Source organism: Pezoporus wallicus, unplaced genomic scaffold, assembly GCF_028554395.1.
Source record: "Pezoporus wallicus isolate ANWC-B61680 ecotype Strahan unplaced genomic scaffold, APGP_CSIRO_Pwel_v1 contig_3568, whole genome shotgun sequence".
Taxonomy (NCBI): Eukaryota; Metazoa; Chordata; class Aves; order Psittaciformes; family Psittacidae; genus Pezoporus; species Pezoporus wallicus.
The window spans coordinates 2,774,218-2,795,924 of record NW_026637826.1 but is presented as its reverse complement, the minus strand read 5'-3'; the positions used below and the strand labels follow the sequence as shown (position 1 = coordinate 2,795,924).

Sequence of the window (21,707 nt, the reverse complement as noted above, 5' to 3'; positions counted from 1 at the left end):
GGGAGAAAAATGATGCTGAGAATTGCCTGTTCCAAAGAGAGCAGGAATACTATAAGGGATTTAGATTAATCCCCTTTAAATGGAAACTTCTTCAGCTTTCATTGATGAATAATGTTCTCCATCTACATACTTGCTTGCATGCATTACCATTAGAAATCGTTCTTCATAGGGCTCCTCCTAAGCCTGCACTGTTAACTCACCACAAAAAGCAGCAAACCCCCAGCTCCTCATTTTCACTTTCTCTGGGAAAGAGGGAGGGAGAGGAGCTGGACTCTGATAAAATACAGGCAAAGTGCTCGTTTGCATTACCTTTCATTAACTTTTTAATTAAAGCAATTCTGCAGGCAAGGAGCCAAAGCCAGAAGGAGACAGAAACGATCAGCACTGGGGGCAGAAATGTGGTAAGCTGCCAGGTAAATTGGATGGTGGCATGAGACCAAAAGCATGGACACAGGGGGGTGCAGTCTGAGCCATAAACTTGGAGTCACACTGGGGAAAGAAAACGGTGAACAAATGAGCTGGCCATGCCCATGCAGTGAGAAAAATGAACCAGCACCTTGCTCCATGGCATGTATCTGAAAGTCAGAAAAATATTCCCTTCTAGGAGCCAGGCCTGCCATCGCTGGGCAGAGCTGAGCCATTCCAGGTGCTGTGGTTAGAGGGTTGTTCAAGGGTTTGCATCATGGGCTTGTGGTTTTCTTGAAGCTGGAGCAATTGCGCTTGCTGCAGGCCAACGCAATCACACATCCCAAGCGTTTCAGGTGCTGCAAGATCAGAGGATGCTGTACATTTAATGCTCCAGGATGTCTAATTGAACTGAGATCTTCAGGGGCCTAAATTAGCTTCTCCTTAATGTCATCAGGTCTTCTCTGGATTTCCCCCCCGTGTGGCAGTGGTTGGTGGCTGGCCCACTGTGCACAGGGTCAACTCCAAAATCCCTCAGGGGCTTGGAAAGTACTTGCGATGTCACTGGATCAAATCCCAAGTGTTCCAGGATAATTTTGAGCTCAAGCTCTAAAGACAGATTACATCTTTGTTACAGTAGTAAACTACCAGACACAGCAAGTTTTAGCAGTGTCTCTTGCTACTCATTTTTCTTGTTGCATGACTTTCTTCTGGCCTCTCAGCATGTAAATTACTGCTAGGCTCACCAAGGCTCACAGCTTCCATCTTTCATGCCTCACCATGGGAGTTTACCTATGAAGTACAACAGAGTGGAGATTGTACTGCCTTAAACTCCCCTGTTCCCACTTACTGACACATCTTTTCTATCATTTGATATATCAACTTCAATTTGCCTGCTGAGCCCTGCTCAAACTCAAACTTGCTGCTCCAGATGGTCCCAAAAGCATTATGAGAAAATTTTCCAGGAGATGCACTGAACCCAGGAGGAAAGCAAAGCAGTGAAGGTTTGTTCCAAGTGACTATTCTGGGAGGATTAACAGGGGAATTTTTGAGACTAATCTCTTTAAATGAAAATTTTAGAATTTGATTAATTTTTTAATCTGCACATGGATTTGCATAAAATTACTGCACTGCCTCATTCATTGCATGAAAGAGAAAATGTCTGCAGCCAGGATGGACTGGTCAGCTATGAAGTGTCCAGCACACACGTAGGTGTGCAATGACAGGGTGAAAGGTCCTTTTGCTCCCACTCCCTGTGGTGCTCCTGCATCCATAACTGGGAAAGAAGATGAGGGTAGACAGTAGCAAAATGATGAGACCAGAGAGCTGCCCTTGCAGGCAGGCAAGGGAGAAAGTAGAATGGAGTTCGAATACCTTTGTTTCAAGAACATGCTGAGCTCTGGAAAACCCAGGAGTCCTAATTTCCAATACGTGGCCTTCTATATGTTTCTTGGAAAAGAAATATGCCGCACTCATGACTGATTTGCTCACCAGGAAGGTGTCAACAGCATCTCTTTGCCTTTGATGGGGAATGTAGCCTAAGGCCAAACACAGGGATGATAAGTGTTCTGTTCAGCATTTTATATATATAGATCACTATCATTAGTAAAAAAAAAATAACTGGATTTGACATATGCATCTTACTAGCTTTTCTAGGTCATACTCCCTTCACTCCCTATATACCTTTTGGAAATGATTTTCCCATGCACTAGGGATTGCAGGGAGGAAATATTTTTCAGTAAAAAAATCATTCTGTAGCTCAATGCAGACCAGCACTACCCTGAAGCCAAGTCCATGCCAAGACTACTTCCTTTCATGCTGTAATTTCTCAAACTCCCTATTCTGAGTGAACTTGCAATCAAAGTTGAGAGCCATTTAAAGTACAGGGAAGGATCAGAGTATTCTAGAGAAGATGAAAAGATGCCAACCTTGAGAACTGGAATAACAGAAAGGGGTCGAAATTCAGTACTGCAAAATACAAGGTCATGCTCTCTGGGATTAATAGCAAAAAATTATGAGCTCTTCAGTTGGAAATAACATAAGAGGAGGAAGAGCCAGGAATATTAATCAGTCACAGGATGACAATTACAGCTGCCCTCTAGGCTACGGGAAATGCAGAAAGCAGCAGATGTAATCTACCTTGACTCTAGTGAGGTTTTTGACACCATTTTCATGAGCAGACTGAAGAAGTGTGGGCTGGGCATATATACTGTTGGATTCATTGAAAAACAGCTGGAGCACTGGGCTCAGAGGGTAGAAATCAGTGGCTCGCAGCCCAGTTGACAGCTGGTAATCAACAAGGGCTCTGCTGCGGTTCATGTCGCCCTACGGCTTCAATACGGAGGGCAGCCCAAAGTGCTTGATTTGGGAGAGGTGCTGCTGGAGCCACCTTCCAGAGGAATTGTGATAAACTCAAAGTCAGGGCCAACGGAAACCTCGTGTCATAAGCAAGGAGAAGTATGAAGTTTTGCTGCTGGGGCAGGATCCCCCTGTGCATCAGGGCACTCTGGGAATCAAGTGGTGCAACCAGCTATGGAGCAACCCAACAGCAGCTACAGCAACTTGAAGGGTGGCTATAAAGACAGCAGCTATGAACCCTTCTTAGTAGTGGCAGAAAGTATAAGTAAGGAGCAACGGCCAGAATTTGCAAGTGAGGACATTCACATTGGACATGACTGAAGAGTTCTTTACAGGGAGGGTTGCACAGTACTGGATCAGGCCACGCAGAGAAGCTGTGCTCTCCGCGCTAGGTGGTTTTCAGGGTTTGGCTAGACAAAGCCATGGCCAAGCTGATCTTGTGCTGGTGACCATCCTGCACTGAGCAGAGCGCGGAGCAGGTAGCTCCAGGGGTCCCTTCTCCCCACACTTCTGCAATTCCATGAGGTAACAGCAGGGTCAGAGTTCAGTGGTCCTGAGCATCATGCTTAGTTTCAAGAGCCCATAAAGAGAAGCCAAGTTGTAGGATGCAAGCCCCTCTCCACACAAGTGTTAAGTCATAATTGCTACCCACAGAGAGCCATCACCCCCACTGGAGTTCAGCAGAAATATATTCACCTGAGCAGTGTTGTTTCCAGAAGCATCTCTCTAAAATTCACAAGCACTCACCTGAGCAAGCACAGGTCTGTTTGTATTGTGCAGGTTATGGTGGTACCTAATACGGAAATGCACAGGTAGAATGACTGCATTTGATCAATATTATTCAAGCAGCAGTTAAGCATTTTTTTCCATTAACTAGGGCCATTATCTATAATGCCTACTTAATATGACAGTTTGCTAGGAGATCCAATTATCCCGCCACATAAATTCCAGCTGGGTATAAACTGACAAATGAAGTTCCAGCCATCAGGAACAAAGGCAGAAGAAAGAATAAGGGAGTGACAAAATATCAAATCAACAACCCACAGTGTTATACAACTGTAAAACTAACCTAAGTATTGTAGGTGTTTTGAAGTAAATTGCCTTATGATGGTATCAGTGAGTCACCTTCAGGGCCCACATCAGATAATCCAGGCTTTGATCATGCAAGTCACAGTGTGCAAGAATTCTGTGCTTCTCTACAACCTCCCATCACACAGAGATCAGTTGTGGGTTTTGCACTGACCTGCAATCGTGCAGCTGACCCCGAGGCCTCAGAAGCAACAAAGGTGTCTTGTGTTGAGAGTCCCCAGACACTGGTGTGAAAATCCTGCCTCCGTATCAAAGTAACATGGGTGAATCATCCCGATGAGCCGATCCCATCACAGCATGAAGGGGTGAATCAGGTTAGACGGCTAAACCTGTAACGGTGAACAGTGGGAGCAAGTAATCTGAGAGAAGACTTGTGTTTCACTGAATTGTATCTGCACATAAAGTAAGTCAGCATGTTTGAAGGACGAGCATGCAGACCTCTGGCAATAGTTCCCGGAGTTACTGTTGTTTGACCACAGGAGGGCAATATTATTCTAAAAGCAAAATCGAACTCTATTCTGGAGGCTGAAAGGAGAATACCATTAGCATTTATGAAGGCATCTATCTACGTTTTGTTGGGGGTTTTGATTCTGAGTTCCTGAGAGGTAGAAATGACAAAGGAGCTGGCGTTCTAAAATGAAACTAGTGGGGCACTGGCAATCTTTGGGGGTGGGGGAGATTCTCACAGCTGCTGTTATACCCCAGGAATAACTTTTTAAGGTAAGAGATGTACAAAAACATGACTACAGAGCCTGACATCGGGATTCACGATAGAAAAGAGTAGCAGTTCCAACGTGTCTGTGTTGGAGCACCAGCCTCAAACGCCAAGGTGCCTTTCTCACAGGCTGTGCGGTGCTCATCTGTACCTGACATCTTACGGGACGCGAGCTGTGGTGTTCCTGTAGCACTGCTCGGGGCCCAGGGTTTGGAAGAATAAATAATACTGAGAAACAAAGATGTGTAATAACGGCTGGGGGAGGCCTGGATGCGGTATCGGGAAAACGTCTCCACCAAAAGGGTGAGGCACCGGAACAAGTCTTCCCAGGGAGGTGAAGCGGTGAAGTCACCGTCCCTGGTGGCGTTTCAAAGGCCTGTAGATGCCGCACTTGGGGACACGGCTTAGTGGTGGGCACCGGGGTGGTTCTGGGGTAGCGCTCGGGCTTGATGATCTCAAAGGTCTTTTCCAAGCCAAACACTTGCGTGGTCCTATGAAGGCAGGGGCACAAAGCGAGGCGACCGGACCTGTGCCTGAAGGAGGGGGACACGGCTCAAACACCCGCGAGACGCGTTCCCGGGGCGGATCCCTGGGGACGCCCCGGCCCGCCCCGGCCCCCCCGACCAGACGAGGCCGCGTCCCGCCGCTTTCCCCCAGCTCCCTCGGAAGCTGCGGCGGAAAACGCGTTCTGCCGGCGGCGGGGGCGCGCAGCGGGGGCGCGCAGCAGGGCGGCGGGAGCGCGCGGCGGGGGGGCGCCCGCACCTCACGTGCTGCAGCGGCGCGGCTCTAGCATTGCCCGGCACCGGAAGTGACGCGCTCCCGCGCAGCCCAGCGGCTCGAAGCCGTTGCCCGCCCTTCGGGATGATGTCACGCCCTCAGCCCGGCTTCCCCCGCCCCGCCCCGCCCGGCCCGGTGGGTGCCGCCAGCCCCGGGCTGCCCCTTCCCGACCCCGAGCCCCGTCCGTCCGCGGCCCGGGAGGACCTTCCCGCCGCACTCAACATGGCTGCCGGGCACGGGCCACCCCGACCGCGGCCTTCTCCCCTATCCCAGCAGGCAGTGCTCGCCGCCCGCTCTCCCCCTTCCCCTTCCCGTGGTGCCCAGCGCGCCGCTCGCTGCCGTTCCCCGAGCAGCAAGATGGCGGACACAATGAGGAGCAGCCGCGTCCCTGCGGCCTGAGTGGGCCGAGCTCAGCCGGAGGGTGCCGCCCGGCCCCGCCGATCCCTCACTGCCCCCTTCTGCTGCCCCCTGCCTGGTCCCCGCCGCCCCGCGAGGCCCTGCCCGCCCGCTCCCGCAGCCGCCGCCACCGCTAGGAGCCCCGCCCGGCTCCTCCTCAGCGCCGCCGCCCTCGGCGCGGCCCGGCCCGGCGGCGGAATGAAGCTGACGGACAACGTGCTGCGGAGCTTCCGTGTGGCCAAGGTGTTCCGCGAGAACTCGGATAAGATCAACTGCTTCGACTTCAGCCCCAACGGCGAGACCGTCATCTCTAGCAGCGACGACGACTCCATCGTTCTCTACGACTGCCAGGAGGGCAAGTGAGTGGCGGGGGCCCGGCCTGCCCCACTCGGCCGCCGCGGGAGGGGTGCCTGCGGGAGCTCCTGGGGCGGGGCAGTGAGGGGCGCCGGTTGCGGTCGGCTGTGCCCCTTGCCGCCTTCGGGGAGAAGCTGTGGCTGGCTCCGCAGCGGTGCGGCCCCCCCCGGCCCGTGAGCGGTGCGGGTTGCAGCTTTTCTTGTGTGGATTTTTAGTGCAGGTTTCAAAGTGGGACTGCAGCGACGTCTGACGCGGCGGGGCCGGAGGGAAGGGTATAAAGGGTTAAATTGGGGCGCAGGGATGGGAGCAGCATGGTTTTGTCTGCGGTGTGGGTTTCTGTGCCTGTTATCTCTGATAGGCTGGATCCAGTGGTGTGGCTGGAGCCAGCGATGGTAAATTTCCCAAGAGGTCACTGCCGTGAGATCCGAATAGTGGTTTAGCTGAAGGGGCTGAGACTGTTCACGTTTCCAGGCTTCGGGGGGGGGTTAGAGACAGTCAGACTGACATCCCGGGCTTCTCTGGGCTGAAGCCTCACTAATTAAAATTGAAGCAGTTGCTCTGAGCAGTCTACAGATGTGCCTTTTTAAATAACCTAATTAGACTGTAACTTCTTGGATAAATGCTTTAAGCCAAAAGGTGAAGATGGTGTGGTGTGTGTTTAGTGTAACTTTGAAAAACTCGGTGGTGTTTTACTTCAAACTGTGTCTGGCAGTGTTGCAGATAAAGGTGGTCCTTTGTGCTTTTCTCTAGTTGTTTTCATCCGTAAAGCACAGCTAAAATACCTGTGTGATTTGCATGTGTCTTCAGAGGTTGTCTTAACTTATGTTTAATCCATCAAGGTGTATATTGGTTTCGCTTACTTGAGGGCAATGAATTAAGGTATGTGTGTTTCTCACTGATCAGAGTTGTCCAGTTTATCTTTCTTCTTTCATTGATCGCAAGATGCTCATCCTGTTCTGCAGATAAGCCCCCAGAAACTTGCACAGCACTTGAGGTATGGTGTTCTTGTTCAGAGAAGAAAAACATGCAGATAAGGCCACTAGTAACACTTGCAGTTGATGTCTTGGAAAGTATGCAAGAGGCATTTGTATTCTATGAGAGTTGGAACAAACTGAGCCAAATGATGTCATTATTCTATTAAAATCTTTCTCAGTTGGTACAGGTATGCGTTTGGCTGCTTTAAATTCTTTTAAGTCTTAATTTTCTTGTGCTGCTTGGTCAAGAGATGTAACTCTGAGGTTTTTGTTTGTTTTGCTTTATTTAAAATTAGGCCATATACATACAGAAAGTGAAAGAAAACCAAGCATGTGGATTGCAGGAGAGAGAATAAAGTGGATAGGATAGTGCAGGAATGAAAAAGAAACGGCTTGGGAGTGCCAGGTGGTAGATGTGTCAGTGTCACTATATTTTTTAGTAAACCAGGTATTCTTAATCCTGCTTTTTCAAGCAGGCTGAGACATCATGCTTGCTGTGTTTGAAAGATTGCATCCTGCATGCTCTCCTAATTTTGTAGACCACTTATAATATGTTATTTTGCACTTCTATTTGGTTTACTTGCTTTACACATTAAAGTTGTTTGTCTTCCCCGTCTGATAAGAGTAAACTCATTTGAAATGATTCAGACTAGGTAACTTTATACATATGGTGTCTGCAACGGATTGTATTCTAGAGCCTAATCATATACGATAGTAGAAGGGCTGAGTGATGTTAATGCAGATGGTATTGATTACTTTTCCCCTTTCAAACTCTTAAAGAACAGTTTGATGGGTTGAGAGGCATTTGGTGCTTTCATCCCTATCTCTGTCTAGACCTGCTGTATACTTTGCAGGCAGAGGGTTTGCTTTAATTAAGTTAAATGGCAGAAGATCGATGGTTGATGCTGCAGTGCTACAGGGCAATGAGAGTAGTTTCATCAAGGTAACCCCTGCTGCAAAGAGGCATTTCTCTAGTGGTTCTAAAATTAATTTGAAGGTTTCTCACATACTGTCAGTTGACTTAAAAGTGTAGCTGTAATTTTTAGAGGACCTGCTTTTTCACTCACCTGGAAAGTTTTAGCTGTGTGTTGTCACTGGAGATTCATGTAGAGACAAAGAATCAAATATGAGAATGAGCTTTGTAACATAGTGGGATTTGGCAGTTCTAGGCCTATAGTTTGTGACTGTGGGGTGCTGTTTTTTTTTTTTCTTAAATCACCATTTCAAGGGCCTTAAACCCACTTTCAGTATGCGATTTGCTAACGAATACAGTGGCCAGGAGGAAATATCCTGCTTGCTGGGTCTCAGTAGAAGATGCCCTGCTTCATCAAATGGCCTGAATGTTGACACTTTCCCCATGTGAAAGTGGCAAGATTTCCTCGGTTTGTTTGTTTTCCTGTTAATGAGCAGCTCTGCAGGTAGAATTAAAACGCAACTGTTTGGTTATGCTTTAGGTACACGCTCCCCTTGTTTGCTTTGCTTTGCTGTACCAAAATGAGCCATACAGCTACACCAGTCATTACCAGCATGGCCAAGCCCCATCTCGATGAACTTCAGTTTCTGAAAGTGTTAGAACAGTTTAAACAGTGATGCGTAGCCACGGGCTGACAGAACAAGGTGATCTTGAAACACAGATTACCTTATCATGATATTCTGAGTTTAGGCAACAAGCTTGAAAAAATAGTCCTGCTTCTTCATGAGCATACTGTAATTTTAGACCCGTGATTGCATGTTTAGTTCAAAATGTGTAAGCAACTAAATTGCTATTATTTTTAACCCATTCTGCTTCACTGACTACCTCCATCGTAGGCTGGCTCTAAAGCGTAATGGAAGAGGCTCACCTGGGACTGTTGTGCTCGGGAGTGAACTCTGAAAGCTTTTAGAATGGAGTTACGCGCTGGGATGTACAGCAGTCCTTGAGTCTCGGAGCAGGAAGCTCCTTGCTGCAAATTTCCCACCCTGGAATGATATAATGGTGGACTGGCAAAGGCTTAGCTTGTATTTTAGTATATTATCTATCTATCTATATATTTATATTTAGTATATTATACAAATAAAGAGGTGGTGAATCTGTACTCCCACCAAGCTGTGGTGTTTACTATACATCCCAGTGAGCCTGGTTTTGTATGATGGGTTTTTACCTGCAGTAGTAGTGATTCAAACCAAGGCACTGATAATGTTACAGACCTCTCCTGTGTTTTGTTTTGTCTGCATAGCATTTCTGTCTGTGATCTTAGGAAGTACTTTTTGGCAGTATTGTTTGGCTTCAGGTGTGCTGACTACATTAACCTTAAACTTCGAGTTGCGTTTTGCAATTTGCTTAAAAATATGTAAAGCTTGGTCTTCTTGTTTGTGTGTTTAAGTAGTGGATTGGGAACAGGCAGTCAGTCGTGTGTGAAGTAACATGCTTCTGCTTGTATCAGCTTACATGAAAACTTCACCTTTCTTAAAACACAAAAGTTCTTTCTTTTCTCCTTTTTGGTAAATGTGCTTTTGTCCATCTGTCAGTCTTTATTTTCTGAGCTTCTCCACTTTAAATTTCTCTTAGATAAAGAAGAGCCAGACTAGACATGAGAGTCTTGGTATGTTTTGAGTTTGGTGGGTTTTTTAATTGTTTGAGGTTTTTTCTGCAATATGGTCAACGGCATAGTTGAGGTAACTACAGAGAGCAGCATTGGGAAGTGTGTCAGGCATAATGTTACAGAACTTTAGTGTCTACGTTTACATTTGGTGTGTTGCTTTCAGTTTGTAGCATGTTTGCATCTCAAAATTGATTTAAGAATCTACTTAAACGGGGAAAGACCTATTGAGATTTGGCCTGAGTGGTACAGGTGGTGTATGGGGTTTTGTTACATGTGCTGTGTTGGCTTTCAGCTAATGGGAGCTTGTCCCCAGCAAGTTTGCTTGAAGTCAAAGCACTGTGGCTTCTGCTGGTTGAGAATTAATCTTTAAGAATTAATGCCTTTTTCTGTTCTGATGTGAGAAGTCTCCAACTCATGCTCTTATTTGGGTGTGTCAGTTTGAGGCTAATGAAAACAAGAGAGAGTTGAGCATTTTAGAAATACCTTGTCTGAGGGTGTAGTCTGAAACTTTTCTCTTGGCAGCAGTGTTGGTTTAAACTGCTCCTGCTGTTTGTTTCCATTCTGATGCAGTTGTCTTTGGTTTGTGTTGGTAGAATATTCTGTGGGCTGGTGTAATAACCAGAGTTACGAATTTCTGGATTAAAAATAACTCCCGGACGAGATTGTATGTTTTCTGGTGTTGATCATTACCCCTCTTGGTTCATTGCCCAGCTTTGGAACCTCTCTGCTTAGCTCAGTTAAGAAGAAAGGGGAAGGAGGCTGCTAGAGACCTTACAATGCTTTAACAGGCACTGCTGCAAGGTATTCTTATTAACCAGCTGCCTCTAAGTTTATTTGCAGTTTAAATTTCTAGTACCTGCTTAGCAGACCCCCAAAATCCAGCCCTGTGTTGTCTTCACTCTCACTAGAATGTCTTTAATGCTGTTGCAAAATGTTACATATCAGTTTCATGATTTAATTAAGGTTGGATATGAGTATAATTCTCCAGCAGTCTGAGAGTCCCTGTGTTGCTGTTGCTTTTATAGACTACTGGTATATACGTGTGTCTTTGTGTTAATGCTGAGAAGCCCTAGTCTGAATGAGACCTGCTGTTCTAGGTTTTGAAGTAACACAGAACAAAAAGACAAATTATTCACATCTAAAATAAGTAGCAGATAAATGAAAGATTTGGGTGGGCAAGGGAATGATGAGACAGTGCTGCCTGACATGCTTCCTCCTTGTAATCTTTTTACAGTAGACATCATGGGGAAAAGAATTTTTGGAGGAGGCACAGAAGTGCATTTTGCAGGTGTTAGAGGAAACCTCAAGCCCAGGGATAGTCTTGGAGAAAGCACCAAGGTGCTTGTTTGAGAATCAAATACAAAAGCTTTTCTTTCTTTGTATAAAGACATCTGACTACTTGAAACAGTCTTGTAATAGCTCACTGAAGGCAGGCCTTGTCAATGTGGTGAGTTTGAGCTTTTTGTTGCAGTGAGTACAATTATTTCTCCTTCCTTCTGACAGACCAAAGAGAACATTGTACAGTAAGAAGTATGGAGTGGACCTCATCAGGTACACACATGCTGCCAACACTGTTGTGTACAGCTCCAACAAAATAGATGGTAAGTGATCCACTGGAGTTGAGTCTTTTTAATCTCCTTTCGCTTAAAACTACATGCCTGGATAAGTAGCTCTAAAACGCTGGGAAAAAAGCCCCAACAACTTATTAGTGATAAACGCGCTGTCAGAAACAGGGGAATTAATGTTCAACTGTAATGCACAGTTCTGCGATATTCCCTCGGGCATGCTGATGTGAGTTTTGTTCATTCCTGCAATAACTAAGGGATTAAACATTATTAGTGTGATATTCTGTTGTTCACTTTGCTGTTTGATACCAGTGCCATCAGCCTTACTTTCTTACATGTGAAATGAGGCAAAAGGGGCATGTGGCAGAAGGTGGACTACACACTGTCACTGTGGTGCACACACAAGTCAACTGCAGAGGAAGGGAGGGCAGGAAGTTCAGGTAGCTCAGCAGATCACCACCAACCCCGGAGGAAGGAGGTCACAGAGCTTTTCTGAGATTGCCTTTGCTTCTATTAATCTGTTTTTTTGCATGTAATAGACAGAACACCCATTTTCATGCTATTTCTACCCAGTCAGTGTCTCTGGTAGCCACGCTCTGTAAATCAGTGACATTGGAGAGCTTGTAGAGCTTGTGACAGGCTCTCTATTAGCCTATTTCTGTTTAAAATACAAATTTAAGAACTGGCACTCTTCACAATGATAGCTACATTAATTCTTCCTAAGGTTGGAAATAGCTAGTGTTCATTTCAAATTCTGTCTCAGTTTTGTTTGTTGTAATCAGTCTCTGAGAGTTTTCCAGTGAACAAATCTCTTAGCACAGCACTTTACAAATGGGTTTTAACACTATTTGTCAACTCTCAATCATTTCTGTAGTAGTGGTTTGGTTTTGGTTTTTCCTTTGCAGAGATAGATGTTGACAGTAGTGATACTGATGCCTTGTGGTGTGTGCTAGGTTACCTGAGGAAGTTAAAGAAATGTGAGTTTAGAGCACATGGAAGTTGAGTTAGGAAGTCAAGTGAAACTAGAACAAGCGGGGCCTGAAACTAGAAGAACAAGAGAGTTTCCAATGGAATTGGATTTAATGATGTGAAAGGATTAAAAGTGTGATAGGAAACGCTTGCCTTTTTAGTCTGTTTCATAGCCTACTTACTATCTTTTTTAATTAAATCATTACTTTTATGCTACATTTCTGACTTGGCTCTAATTTACAATTAAATAACCATTTAATGAAGCATTTTTAATGCCATTTTGAGTTCTTAATTTTTGTTTATAAGCACTGGTAAGCCTTTCAGGAGCTAAAACATAAGAGGCTTCATCCTGCAGGGTTGTATTATGATAAATACTTGATGAGAAGAAAAGAAAAAGATAGAATGTGAAAGTATTTGTTGCTGTTATAAACCATAAGCCTAATAAAACCAGCAGTGTGTTCTGTAGGGGTCCACGTACTCTGTGGTTCCTAATGCATGCAGTCTTGGGCAAGATGCATTGTATTCAACATGTTACAGTTATCTGGAGGGAAAATTAACCCAGGAGCGTGTTACAGGAGTGCTGGTGCTTGCTGCACGCATTTTATGTGTCGGAGTTTTACTTCTGAAGATTTCCTCAAGATCTTTGAACCCCGTTCCTCTTGCCTGATTCCAGGCTGAGGTAGTAGTTTGTACAGTTTGAGGGTCTATGATACCACCCGGTACAGGAGATAACTGTACAGGCCACTGCCTTGCCTGGGACAGAGCACTGCCAACAAACAGGCTGACAAAGGATCACAGTTCCCCAGTGCTTCCTCTTTAGCAAGGAAGACGAAGTTCTGCATGGATGCTCCAGGTAATGACAGTTCTTGCAGGAAAAACTAGAGATATGTTTTAACAGCAGGCTTGAAGTATGTCGGGTCTGGCTGTGATGAGATGTGATGCTGTCTTGGGGGTTTGTGGTTTGGACAGTCACCTCAGGTCACTTAGAGCCTTTCAGAGTGGTGTGTCACCAGCATGTTTTTCCAGTTTGATCAATCACCTTTAATTTTCTTGTCAGGTACAGGAGGGTGGTCCAGAACTGTGCTGTCAGCTTCGCGTGAAACCTCAGGCAAAAAAAATCAACAGCAACTTGATCTTTTTTTCACAGAAACTAAATATGCTGAATGAGCCTTTCAAAAACTTCTGAACACAGTAGCCTGTATGAGTATGAGAGTGACCATCTTGCATCCTCTTGGTTGTTGTTCTTTCAAGAAAAAGTAAAAATGTCCTTTTCCCTGAGTTTATCTGTGGAGCCTCAGCAGGGCTTGTTCCAGCAGTATGAAGTCAATGTGTAGTGCAGGTACAAAATGCAAATCTGTTCCATCCAGCAACTGCTTAAACCAGTGTCTTCCAACTGGTGTGAGAAGGGATTTTGCTGGTACTACTTTGAGATTTTAGCTGTGCTCTTAATGTTTCATCACTCAGAGGCCTCTGCACATAAAGATAAAAAAGTGGCTTCTGTGCATTAATTGTTTCCTTTCTTTTAATCTTGGATGAAGGTCTCAACAGCATCTTCTAAAATTGTGGACTACTCTTGGTATGTTCATCTGTACTCAATAAAATTATCCCTTGGGAAATGTGGTGCTGCTCTGATTTACTCGGTTTGTTTTTAAGACTGCTTTAAGTGGACTAAGCTTTAGATTATTCCTCTGTCCTCATCCTAAAGCTTAGCTGCTCTGGGTGCCAAGAATATGTGAAGCTGTTGGTTGTCAGTCTTGACCTGGCTTCAAAGTTCATGTTTTATCTTCTCTTCCCCGTAAATGCACATTCACACATTACCTGTGCTTACCGTTTAGTTGGGAGACTTCTTTGCTGGATGTGTACATAGATAAGACAGCAAGATTCATGCTGTATGCAAAAAAAAATGGTGGTAGTATCAACTTCCTAATTTGATACTCCCAGTTTTGTGAGAATGATGGAATAAAATGTGCTGGTACTTAAACTTTAGCACTTTGAAATTAATCATCTGACAGTTTACCATTAAGATGTAATACAACTTCAGGCTGTGGGAAGTATCTTTTTCTGGTGCCTGATTTCCATTCCTGCCTTGAAAAACAAGTTGTTTTGTGTCTGTTTCTAACTCGATTCTGTTTGAAAGCTTGACTTGAAATCAGATGACCAGACTTACTCGCTGTGGCAAGATTACTGTGTGGGAAGCAAGTTTACTGTGTGACCACTTTGAGATAATGTTGGATTTGTGGTGTAATGAAGTTTTTGGTTTGTTTCTGGTTTCAGATACAATCCGATACCTTTCCCTGCATGACAACAAATACATTCGCTATTTTCCAGGGCATACAAAAAGGTAAGATGTGGCTTGGAGGCAGTGCAGGAGAAGTTGAAATAGTGATTGTAATGAGCTTGAGTTATGTTACAGTTAGTTCACTCCAGTTTTTGCTTTGTGTTCATGGCAATTACAAGCTTGTACACAGCTGTTGTGTAGGTTTGTTCTGTTTACTTCTTTTGTGTGTCTAACGCATGTGGTCTTCTGTGTTGCAGAGTTGTTGCTCTTTCAATGTCTCCAGTGGATGACACTTTTATTTCTGGATCCCTTGATAAAACTATTCGACTTTGGGATCTCCGCTCTCCAAATTGCCAGGTAGGATATCAAATTCATGTACGTAGGATGTTGCCTTTTCAGTTAAAGGTTGAAAAATGGACATGTGTTACTTATAAAACAGGAAAACTGCCAGGAATGTCTGCTGCTGGTTTAGTGTTGACACCTTCCTGGAATGTTGTGGGAGCCTGGATCAGAAATCTGCAGTTGCGTTGTGTAACACCACTCACTTTCACCTATGGCTCTGCTGAAGAGGTGCTGGGAAGAGCAAGAAATAACACCCACAGCTGATGAAACCAGAGGAGAGCTGGGTGTTGTCAGGCTGCTACTGTGTGCCGAGTGTCCTCTCTTTGCTGGCATCTCTCCTGGGTTAGGAATGCATCTTGCCTGAGTGTTATAGTGTGTGTTTAAAATTGAAGACTTGATGCAATGAAATGTGAACAAACTGATGATCTAAGGCAACACAGCAACCATATAGCCTACCCCTCCTTACATCACCTTTGTTGTTCATCAGACCTGTTTATGAGCAGATTGAACTTTCTAGCAAGGCAGAACTTTTGGGTTTATTTCCTTTTTTGATGGAGTATTTTACATTGTTAAGTGGAAGCAGGCTTGTGTGAGCTGAGAGAAGTACCAGAGCTATCAGCAAAGTTGGGAATGAAAGACTAGGGTTAGAATCTGCCTTTTATTGATGATAAGCTGTGTGCACTCACAGCCCAGAAAGCTAACCCTATACTGGGCTGCATTGAAAGAAGAGTGACCAGCAGGTTGAAGGAGGTGATCCTACCCCTCTGCTCTGCTCTTGTGGGACCCCACTTGGAGTATTGTGTACAGTTCTGGTATCCACAACATAAGAAGGGCATGGAGCTGTTGGAGCAAATCCAGAGGAGGGCCATGAGGATCATCAGGGCACTGGAGCACCTCCCGTATGAAGACAGGCTGAGAAAGTTGGAGCTGTTAAGCCTGGAGAAGAGGAGGCTGTGTTGAGATCACATAGCAGCCCCCCAGTATCTGAAGGGGGCTACAAGGATGCTGAAGGGGGGACTATAGTGGTAGGACAAGGGGTAATGGGTTCAAACTTAAACAGGGGAATTCAAGTTAGATGTAAGGAAGAAGTTGGGTGGTGAAGCACTGGAATGGGTTGCCCAAAGAAGTGATAAATGCTCCATCCCTGGCAGTGTTCAAGGCCAGGTTCGACAGAGCCTTGGGTGACATGGTGTAGTGTGAGGTGTCCCTGCCCATGGCAGGGGGGTTGGAACTGTACGATCTTAAGGTCCTTGCCAACCCTGACTATTCTATGGTTCTATGTAGCGTTGTGCTCTCATTTTCCTGTCTCACTAGGACCATTTTGCTAATGAAAGAAGACTGTTTACTTATTGCAGGTGATGTAACTGTAAATGCAACATGAAGAAAAGGTTGTATTTCTTACAAAATAGTTTTAACTGTTTTAAAACCACACCAAGGTCTTTCTGACATGTTAATTTTGCCTTTCTCTGGGACTTGTGCCTTTAATGCCAGTGTGTAAGTTTCCCTTGGGATGAAACTCGGTCTCAGAGTTGCTACAGATGAGACAGGGTGGTAAATTCAGAAGCAGTTCTGTAGCCTGTAGTTGTAAGAGTGGTAAAACTAGGACTTGTGACAGGAAGCTGTGTCCTGCAAAGTTTGGGAAACTGGTTTAGGAAGCGTCACTTGTAACTTTCAGTTTGCCCATGAGGTGGCAGCCGTACCGCCTGGAAATGTCATCGGCAATCCAGAGATGCCCCACTTGCAAGGCCACCTTACAGCTCAGGCCTCAGACATCACAGGGGAAAGTGGCTTCAATTAGGAAGATAGTAGTAGTAATGTCTCCAAGAAGAATGATATTTCAGAAATGCAGAAGCTTCTTAAATAAGATCAGATCTTTCTTTGAATTGACAATACGTTCATGTGCATACAGTTACATAAAGACATTTGGCCAACGCACACAGACCTGCCAGTCAGGATACAAAAATCATGTATCTTGTTGCCTTTACCAAATTTTCCTCAAGTCTTTTCTACGATGTGAGTTAAGGAAAAATTGACATTAAAAATAAGCCCTGATAGTAATCTGTCAATTTTAATATGTAAGATGTGTTGGCTTCCAGCAGGTTTGAGTTTTCATTAAGCAGGCAGGGATAGTTAAGCAGTGGTGCTCTCTGGAGCTGTTTGTACTTGCTTTCAAATTACCCTTTTTTCCCCTCCTTCACAACCATCACTGGTAGAGCATTGCTGTCAGTCTCAGCAGCAGTGTTTTGTGATGCTGTCTGGTGTGGTTATTGATACAGCCACATCATCCTCCCTTCTCTGGGAACTTTTTGAGTGGATGTGAGCTCAAATGAGGTCTTTATTTAGTCTAATGTAAACTTCATCATTGCAGCAAACTGGAAGCTCCATATGGTCACCTGAAGTAGTCAGACTTGCTTTTGAGAAGCTGAATTCTGAACCTTAGTGAAAGCTCAATGTTTACGATTGAAATCAAGTTGTTCAACACACAGGCTGCTGTCCTGCTCGCAGTGGGCTCAAAGGGTGATGATAGAAATGTATCAGTTTCACAAAATAATTTGGACTCCTTCTGGTTTCTAGGGTTTAATGCATCTCCAAGGGAAGCCTGTGTGTTCTTTTGACCCAGAAGGGTTGATTTTTGCTGCTGGAGTCAATTCTGAAATGGTGAAGCTTTATGACCTCCGTTCTTTTGACAAGGTGAGCTACATTAACATCACTTCTTATGCTTTTTAGCCTCCAAGAAGTAGTCTAAACTCTCTGCGCAGAGGCTGGATTTCTTTCCTCCAGCTTACTCTCTGGGGTGCTTGCTTGACAGCATATGTCTTGGACAGAAAAGGATGCATGCTGCCACCAAATCCTGAAACCCATTCTTGAACCAGTGTTAAAGTTTACTTCTGATAACTCTTTAACCTGTTCCAGACCCCTGTTTAGGCTTGTTGTTGTGATGTGGAGTTTTTGTTTTCCTTGCTGCTATTTCTGGAAGAACACTAGCAAAGATGGAGGGAGAATTCAGAAAGAATGGAAATTTCAATGGAGCCTATAATTGGGTGGCAGCTGAACTGGCTGAGCACTAAGCTTAGTTAGTTCCATGGGTTTCAAAAAGTCAGATGATAGTAACACTGGCACAAGCTCTTTCTCTAACCTCACTTAGCACCCGTGTGAGAAAACGTCCTACTTTAAATTAATTTCTGCTGTTGAATGTGGTAGAGTATGGAATTGCTGGGTGTTGAAGTGCCCCACTGTGGCTCTTTTTTGCTGTGGAAACTGTGGATTCATACTTTGAATATTACACATGCAGTGACATCTTTTTGCCATGAGACTTTCCTTTGGTATCTTGGAACTAAATACTTTCTTTTGAAAAATCCAACCGTTTCCTCAGCTGAAGGCTAAAATCAGCCTCTCAACAGCAACGCGTGCAGAGTCCACATCATATTTCCCATTTTTCCTTTGAAGGGGCCGTTTGCTACGTTTAAGATGCAGTATGATCGAACATGTGAGTGGACAGGCCTGAAGTTTAGTAACGACGGCAAACTCATCCTCATATCAACTAATGGAGGGTTCATTCGGCTGATTGATGCCTTTAAAGGAGCTGTCCTGCATACATTTGGGGTGAGCATGCTGCCTGGGCTACCTGCTTGAAACTTGGTGTTAGTTTTGGGAACAGGTACCCTTTGGTTGTGGGATGGTTGTGGACACACTCTCTGCTACATATTCTCCTGTTTTGTGCCACAGGGTTATAACAATAGTAAGGCTGTCACACTGGAGGCATCATTCACCCCAGACTCTCAGTTCATCATGATAGGTAAGATAATTCCTCTTGGAAAGAATTCCAGTGCTCTGAAATTAGGTGTATTACATAGGACTTCAGTTGTATGTGGGAAGCAGAATGTATTTAAATAATACAATGCAGCTGTCAACCTCCCTTGCATTGGCAGTTTTGTTTTGTTAGTTCACTCAGCATTTTCTAGGCTGAATGTAGATGGGCTGCAAAAATACTTTTTAGTTTTCCCTTTATGTAGGAATACTATTCCAAAAAAAGATAAGAAAACAAACTGTTGTAGTGTGTGGAGACCTGTCATAAATTATGCCAGTGATCCTCATCCTGTGGTTTTGGTGCACTCATGGGCTGCCTCAGAGCATTTCAGGGCTGTCTGTTGTGGTCTGTCCTCACTGCCTGATGAGCAGTGCTTGGGTGATGAGTCTGGTAGCCTGATGTGTTTGTACAGCCCTTGGGGGTAGTCCTGCCCCAGTGACATGTGGGGCAGCTGTGTTTTGTTCATGTCTGTGGAGCTAGCTCTGCTTAACCCTTGATAGAAGCAGTAGGCATCAGCCTGATGGCTCCAACTGTATGATTCCTCTGGCCCAGGCCCCTTCCTCACCCTGCAGGGAGAGGGACCCTTGAGTGAAGTGAGTGGGAAAAAGCAGTTGCCACTGCTGTAAAGCCTGATGCTGCAGGTTGGTCCCCCAGGGTGAGCACTTCAGGCACTCTGCTGCCCAGCAGGACCTGTGAACACAAGTCAGATTCATCTGTGTAGTGCTGCCCTCTCCTAGCACTTCTTTTTGTTCTTACTTATATGGCTGGTACATGAAATATGTTTAACTGTGGTAATTGGTATCTGGATCCTCATTTTTCCTGGATGAGTGATGGTCTTGGCAAAGCTGCTTTTTCTTGTTCTAGCTGAGAACTTCCTGATTCCAGAGAAGGGTGGGGTTCTTTGTTGGGTCTGTCTCTGGAGAGCACTTTATTGCACATATTTACCTTCCTGTTGTGCCCTTCCAAACGAAAACTATAGTGGAAGAAGTTCCAGAACACTTATTTTGTTCAGTTTTTACATGTGGTTAAGTTACAACTTGTGTTTTTTAATTTTTCCTCCCTGGAGGGCTGTAACTACAGAAACAGAAGAAAATTCCTTGCCTTTTTTTTATTAGGAACCTTATTTAAAATGAGGCTAGAGCAGAATTGAGTTATAAAAATGGTAAGTGCTCAGCCTCAGAGTTTGCAAAATGCCATTTTAAAGGAAAAAAAACCTGTCCTGTTGTAGCAATGTGGAGAGTTGACATCTCCAATGAAGCTTCTGGTATTTGGTCTAATGCATTGCAATGTGGTTACCCTCAACAGTAAAGCCTTTGATTTGATTTTGTGCCTACCAAGTGCAGTATTATCTCCTTCTGTCTGAACTGGGAACTTGTGTGAACCATGACTCTCACACCAGCTTTTGGTCTCTTGCACACTGGTGCACATTGGCATGGGTTTTTCCTCCTCAGCTGGATGCTGTCAGCTCTCCTTGTGCTCTGGGTGACCATAGCTGTAAACCCCTTCACCAGAAGAGCATTGCACTGGGGTGCGTAGTTGAGTGTCTGCAGTGCAAATATATAAACTGCCATTTGGATAAAGGTGTGTAAACTCAAGTGATGTTTTGTAAGTGGCCTAGTGATAATTTTTAAGCTTAAACTATGAAGATGAGGCATGCTTGTTCCTGCAGTTCTCTGACAGAAAGAACATAATGTTCTTCAGTTTCACGGCAGGCCTCTCCCATGTGTCTTCAATATCTTATTTTCCACTCCTGCCTGCAGGTTCAGAGGATGGGAAGATTCATGTTTGGAATGGGGAAAGTGGAATGAAGGTGGCTGTGCTGGATGGGAAACACACAGGCCCTATAACCTGTCTGCAGTTCAATCCAAAATTCATGACTTTTGCTAGTGCATGTTCCAATATGGTAAGGAAAGTGTTTTAAGTTCCTTCTAACTCGATTTCCTTGGGCTTTGGTGAGAGCCAGGCTCCTCTTCTCTGCCTTGATTGCACCTCACCTGGCAAATAGATACATGGGGCAGCAGACCTGGCAAGCCAGTGTTTGAACATACACATGAAAGCAGAGCAGCGAGTGAATGCACATGCAGAAGTATGAGTTCTTTAGGTTACTGCATATGGCTGGTGTTTTCAGTTTGTGTAATACTGTCTTGCTCTGGAGAGCATGCAGAGCAAACCAAAGCAAGGACTGTACCCTTCAGCTGCTGGGAGAGTAGTGCTGCCTCTTTGGTAGTCTCTCCTTGTATGCTTATAGAAGGTAGCAGAGATCAGCTCCTGCAGTGTGTTGCAGGAAAGAGTTGTTTTCTGTAAGATGTTCTTTCTTCCCTTTTCTCTAGGCCTTCTGGTTGCCAACTATCGACGACTAATTCCTACACTGAAGCTGCTGGCAGATGACTCCCATACTGCTAACAGCAGCACATTATTGCAAGCATAGTATTGGAATTGCCCGAGTCTCCTAGACTGCATTCCTGTTCCTGAGTATGTTTCCATATGTCTTACCTTTATTTGCCGCATTCCTTTGCAAGGACTCCTCCACTCAGCTTCCTAGCATGTTCAAAAGCAGCATGCTACACAGCCTTCTAGTCCGTTCCCAGCAGGCTTCAGCTGAAGTTGGAACTGACACAGTATTATTTCTAAGAGCAATGAAGTCTGTTTGATTTACAAAATGTTTGTGGCATTTTTTTAAGCTGTAATTGCGTGTTTTCTTTCTGTAAGTGCACAAGGCTGTTGATGTTCCAAGGTGGAACGTGGAGTTCCTTCCCGTAAGTGCAAGTTTTTAACATCTGGGATCTCTGGTTTCACTGCAGCCCACAGATGGGAAGTCACTTCTGTGCCAAATACGAACACTGACAGTTTTCAACTTACACGGCAGATACTGGATTCTCTTGCAGTGGAACATGCACCGGAAGAGCGGGTGACTGTAAATATACATGATGCAACCTGTCATCCTTTCATTTGGCTATTTAGTGTACAACAAACCATACAGGTTTTGTCCACTGCCAGAGCTTGCCAAAGCCTCCTTGCTGTTTGCTGTGCCAGCATCCCAGAGGGCACAGACAGTACTGATGAGGTCCGGCTGGTATCCCAAGCAATAAAGGAGC

At 44.9% G+C, this 21,707-nt stretch overlaps 1 protein-coding gene and 1 long non-coding RNA gene across 2 annotated transcripts; one reads left to right on the top strand and one right to left on the bottom strand.

Moving 5' to 3' along the window:
* Nucleotides 1-5: 5 nt before the first annotated feature.
* LOC130598397 (uncharacterized) lies at nt 6-5,445 on the bottom strand. Its single transcript, XR_008971999.1, has 3 exons — nt 5,330-5,445; nt 3,460-4,181; nt 6-1,943 (listed from the first exon to the last, which is right to left on the bottom strand). It is a non-coding gene; the product is annotated as an uncharacterized LOC130598397 (long non-coding RNA).
* Nucleotides 5,446-5,820: 375 nt separating this feature from the next.
* Nucleotides 5,821-21,287, top strand: WDR82 (WD repeat domain 82). The gene is made up of 9 exons (XM_057407800.1): nt 5,821-6,099; nt 11,154-11,251; nt 14,459-14,525; nt 14,720-14,819; nt 17,379-17,495; nt 18,252-18,407; nt 18,531-18,600; nt 20,373-20,515; nt 20,943-21,287. Exons 1-9 carry the CDS (start codon nt 5,939-5,941, stop codon nt 20,970-20,972), a joined length of 942 nt encoding a protein of 313 aa, XP_057263783.1. The 5' UTR covers nt 5,821-5,938; the 3' UTR covers nt 20,973-21,287.
* Nucleotides 21,288-21,707: the final 420 nt, after the last annotated feature.